The sequence below is a fragment of the Gavialis gangeticus genome, unplaced genomic scaffold (genome assembly GCF_001723915.1).
Source record: "Gavialis gangeticus isolate Ggan-Ray unplaced genomic scaffold, GavGan_comp1, whole genome shotgun sequence".
Classification (NCBI taxonomy): domain Eukaryota; kingdom Metazoa; phylum Chordata; order Crocodylia; family Gavialidae; genus Gavialis; species Gavialis gangeticus.
This window is the reverse complement of record NW_017728996.1, coordinates 30,881,776-30,887,151: the sequence shown is the minus strand read 5'-3', so window position 1 is coordinate 30,887,151 and position 5,376 is coordinate 30,881,776. Positions and strand designations below refer to the sequence as shown.

The window sequence follows — 5,376 nt, the reverse complement described above, 5'->3', positions numbered from 1 at the left end:
GGGGGGGGGGCAGGGGCTGGCTCCCTGCTGCTGTGCTCAGTCCTGGGGGACAAGGGGAGCATATGCCCCCAAGATCTGTGCATGGCATGGGCTGGCTGCTGCAGCCTCAGGCTCCTTGCCCTGCTGCCCTCCCTCTGGCGCCTCTGAAGACAAGAGTGTGGGACCCAGTGTAGCAGGCAGAATGGGGCTGGGCTGGGAAGCTCCTTACCACTGCAAGCCCTGTGAGGTACCCCCTGCCTACCTGGCAGGAGTGGGAGTGGCAGCATGGAGTTGCACCCCTTGCTGCTGCCAGACAAGCAGGTGGTGCTTTGCCATGGTGGTGTGGAGCTCCCAGTGGCAGCAACGAGCTTCCCTGCCTGGTCCCGCTCAGTCCTGCCATGCAGGCCCTGCCTACTGGACTGCAGAGGCCCTGAGAGGAGAGCAGCAGCATGGGGAGTCCTGAGCCTGCAGTGGGTAGCCTGCACACACTCCCACCCCCAAGGGATCTGCTCTGGCCATGACGCCCATGGGGGAGGGGGAGCCAGGGTCTGGGGTCTGTTCTGACACAGCAGCTGCTACCTCCTGCAAGCAGCAGCCAGGGCTCAGGCACTGCTGTGGAGGGAGGGGGCTGCAGGCCCAGGTCCCTGGCCCCATAGCCCTGGAAGCTGGGGGCCCCCTCTGGTAGGGGGTGGGGGGGCTGTGGGTGGGGAGTGAGGGGCACCAGCAGCAGTGAGGTGCTGTGTCTTGGGAGTGAGGGTCCTGGACCTACATCCTGGTGAGCTAAAAGGCAGGGGGAGCTTTGATTTTCCATGATTTTCTGGTTGTCATGCCAGACGACAAAGCCAACATATTTAATAACTTCTTTGCCTCTGTCTTCCTCAGTAAGGACCAGAACTGCCACCTCCCTGCTGGGCCCCCTTCGGGCCCCGGGAGAGGCTCACCTGGGCCTAGGGTGAGTGAGGATTTAGTTAGGGAGCTTCTGGAGGGGCTGGACGTTTTTAAGTCAGCCGGTCCGGATGATCTTCACCCTACAGTCAACTGTGAAGTTAATCAACTGTGTGAAACAAGTTCAATTGTTGTCTTCTATATCAGGGGTGACCAACCACCTCTGAACACAACATCTTGTCTTTCAGCCTTAGGGAGCCCCCTGGGCCATGGCCCTGCATGCTAGATCTAGCACACAGGGTGGCACAGGGCCTGATCCAGCACAGAGAACCTAGAGGAGGCAGTACAAGCCCTGGAGACTAACCTTTGTCCATGGAGCCGGGTGGAGGTAGTATGGGGGCCTACGGCCCAATCCCTGCACATGGAGCTAGGTGGAGGTGGTGTGGGGCCTAGAAGCCCCATGCCAGGGGCAGGTGGATGCAGTTTGTTGCCCAAGAGCTCTGATCCCAGCATATGGAGCCCAGGAGAGGTGGCACAATCTCAGCAGGTAAGACTGGATAGAGGCAGAGCAGGGTCTGGGGCCCCAATCTCAGCATGGGGGGCTGGGTACAGGCAGCATAGGGAGCTGGGCCAAGGCAGAACAATATCCTGGGCCCATACTTGTGTTCAGGACCAGGTGGGGGCAGTTGGGTTCAGATCTGGGCATGTGGGCCTGATCTTGAGGTGTGGGCTCCAATCCAGCCCATGGACTGGCCCCTCACTACTCATGGCTCCAGTACCATTCTGGCATGGGGCTCAGACCACAGGGTAGCTCTAGCCCTGACCTGGCCATGTAGCATTTGCTGTAACCTAGTGTATTTTCTCTATTTCACTTAAATCCATTTATTCTTTGAATTACATTTCCAAAGTAATGTACTTACTGGTTCAGGACAGGTGTGTATGCTGTTTTATCCTCATCGATGATGGTAACCATCAGAGTTATGAGCTGGGCCCAAAAATCCAGGTTCTTAGTAGTTGGTCCCTGTTCTTCCCTTGGAACTTCTTGTTTCTTACCCTGCCAATGAGATTTAACATAATTTAGACAGTCTCCCTAAGTTATATATTTTTGGTTAGGGTCAGGTATTTGACTGTTCAAATAAAGTTTGGTCAACTGACTGGTCAAATATCAGTCAAAACTTGTAAAAGATTGCCAATAGGTCCATATAATATACAGAAAAGCACACATTTTCCATTAAGAAATGCGTCAAAAACAATAAAAAATAATATTTGTCAAGAAAACTACAAAAAATGTATTTTTTTCGGTAAAATTGCTTTAATCATTGACCAGTCAAATATATGCAGTTAATTGACTAGTCAATTGACAATATTGGACTGGTCAATTGACTGCTTGCCAACTCTATTTTTATTATATATCGTTGTTCAAAACTGAGAGAGCCAGAAAAAGATATATGGTACTATGGTCCCAACTCAGCAAAAGCCATCTATACATAAAGGTTGCCTTTAAACAAGTGTTTATGTCCTTCAGAACTGAGGATGAGTCCATTCTTAAGTCTCTGGTTGAATGGAATGGATTTAAGTGCAAGTAAAGTGCTTTGCTGATACAGAGCCTGTATGTATGTACATCTTTGAAGAGTCAGTATTAAAGAAAGAAACAACAGACAACATCTCTTATTATTAGGGGTGCACCAATAGAGATTTTGGGGGCCGATACCAATAGCCAATTTTTAAGGAGACATACCAGCTGATACCAATCCAATTTCCAATACAGGTGCATGCAGCTGGTAAGTCCATTGTGTTGGAAGGGGAGGGAAGGAGTGTGTGTGGGGGGGACAGATCAATGCCCACCGTGATAAGGGAGAGGCGGGGCATGCACTGCCCAGCTGGGGCGAGGTGTGGCATAGGACAGAGCCACGTCCCATTAAGGAGGGTGTGGCTCCCACCGTTGTGCACACCCCAGCAGGGCATGGGTGGGGGGTATGCCCCCAGATCTGTGTGGAGTGGGGCAGGGAGGGTTGCAGTTGCAGGCTGGAGCAAGGGCCTGGGCTCAAGGCATGGGCTGAGTTCCTTTTATAGCTGCAGTTATACTACTAGATGCCTAATTTAGCTAATTCAAAGGTAGCTCAGGTATATCTGCAGAAACTGCAGTCAAAGCAGGGTATAGTTTAAGACACACACCCTTAGAGATGAAGTAAAATGGCATTGTAGCCGAAGAAGAAAATAAAATCATTGTTTTGAATGGGCAGGACTAAAGTATGCGTATCTAATGAGTATCAGGAGCCAAGGAGGTTAGAAAAATTAGGGGGAAAAAAAGAGGAAACCATGGGAGATTAGGAGATGCACGCAGGGGCATTTATCGGCCAAATTATTGGCTGCATTGGGCCAATTTCTGATAAAGCCAATTTTCTTCCTATCGGTATTGATCCAACATCAGACTGGCCTTAATAGTTTGGTTCAGACAAAGTGAAACTAACAATCACCTTTCTATTCAGGCAAATACAAAAACAGATAATCCCCTTTAACCAAATCAAGAGAGGCTATGTCCAAGACATAAACCTATGTGACAAAGCTGAGCTTTTGGGGATAAAGGGCACCTATACACATGCGCCAGGGTGTGTGTGTGGTGGGGTTAATTAGAGAAGCTCTTGGAAGCCACTCTAATAAACACATCTTTAGTGTCTTGTGTGTCCAGTGTCCCACATTTCATTAAATAGCAGCAGGGGTGCTATAACTAAAGGTTGTTCAACATGCGACATGAGATGCTGCAGTATGTTCTGACACATTCTAATCAGAACGTATTGGAGCAGGTATAAAAGACCCTTCCTAAGATCTGGAAAAGAAGCTTCTGAAGAAGTACAGAGCCTGAGATCTTGTCTAAAATCCCTCTCAACTGTACAGTTTTATCAATTAAATACATCACCAAAACCACCTTGTTTCTCTTATACTGTACTAAACACAATACAAATCAAATTAAACTGTGTTAGGCAATTTTAATGGCCATGCACTAAATACTTACTCTTAATTGTCATGCTTGCCCAACCATGAATGGTGGTAAAGATGGCATGTTTTTCATACTATCTGTCTTCTATTAACAAAAAATAAATTTAGCCTCATTAATTCTAGTATTAAAGCATAGCTTTTACTGTCTATAATAGCTCCTTTGGTCTAAGAAGTAGATTGCAGTAGATACTGCATATCCATCTATAAATTCATCCATCACGACTTTCATCTCTAGACATGTTATGTTTCAAAGAAAATATTTATGTCAGTTGTTTTGAAAGTTTAAGCTTACATACTTTGTACTTCTTATGTTATGGTAGTTGAAATGAACATTGTATTACTTCAAACAGGCCTACTTTATTGTCATAATAAAAATTAATTTAGTGTTATCTTTGCCTCAATTAAATTTTATTTGTTAATGAAGAGTTTGGAAAGGCGAGAGGGAATTTTAACAGTGCACAATTAAAATTATTTTGTGGTCGCCATGGGATACATTAGAAAAGTCTCATTAATCACCTATTGTTCACACAGCTGTACTACAAATGTTACAGTTTCTATGTATAATGTGATTGAATAAAAGGATATGTGTAGTAGATTAACAATGGGGGATGTGGCTAATATCACTTACAGCTTACAGTAATCATGTAAACAAAGGGGCTTTTAAAAAGTGACAAGAGTATTTGAGTGTTACTGTCAACCCAAGGTCTTTCACCTGGTATAGATTACAGCTTCATTACAAGTACCCTGCACTTGCAATAGTGAAGATGTACTGCTAGCACCTTTTGTAGTAGCTTATTTTATGTTTTTTCTAAGGTGTTATGCAGTTTTGTTATACAAACCCATTTTACAATTAGAAAGTATAGCTGAACGCATTTTTCAAGAAAAATATTTTAAATACACTCACCACATGTGGCTCGAGCAATTATTTTATGTGATGTGAAATCATATGCCTGAATACAGCAAACAATCTATGATTTCTGTAAAGTAGAGCCACCATAAAAAGCTGCTTTACATGGGCTGCTTTGGCACAGAAATATGTTGGATGTTTACATCAACCCAACCTTCAAGACATGTTTAAAGTGTTTACTTATATTTTCATGTTAAAGAGCAAATATTCTTAAACACTCATAGTTGTAGATCTTCAACGAGCAAAGAACCAAAGTTACAACTAGTATTCTCTAAGCTCTGAATTAGCAAAATGATGCCATTTCAATAAATGCTGGATAAAGCAACAAAAAAACTATTTATGTTGCATTTACATATCAGTACTCATCTTTGTTTAAATTACTGGCATTGTTATTTTAAAAAGTACTTGTCAGGGATTCAAAGAAACATTTTAAAGAGGAAAAATGATAAAACATTTTAAAGCTGCTGTTGGGGATCCAAGTGCCATATCAATGTTCTTGCTTATCTAGTTTAATTTCTATGCTACTCTGCTGAATTCTTTGCTCTGGTGACAAAAACTCAACCTCAGCCTATCGTTAACAGTAAAGAAGAATGCTGTCTCATTAAGTG

At 44.5% G+C, this 5,376-nt stretch overlaps 1 protein-coding gene across 1 annotated transcript in view; it reads right to left on the bottom strand.

Annotated features, from left to right (window-relative positions):
- Positions 1 to 5,376, bottom strand: part of UNC13C (unc-13 homolog C) — a 692,691-nt gene that overhangs the window by 289,413 nt on the left and 397,902 nt on the right. The window contains exon 18 of the mRNA XM_019504241.1: positions 1,785 to 1,918. Coding sequence (XP_019359786.1) covers positions 1,785 to 1,918 — 134 coding nt within the window. The remainder of the gene's footprint in view (positions 1 to 1,784; positions 1,919 to 5,376) is intronic.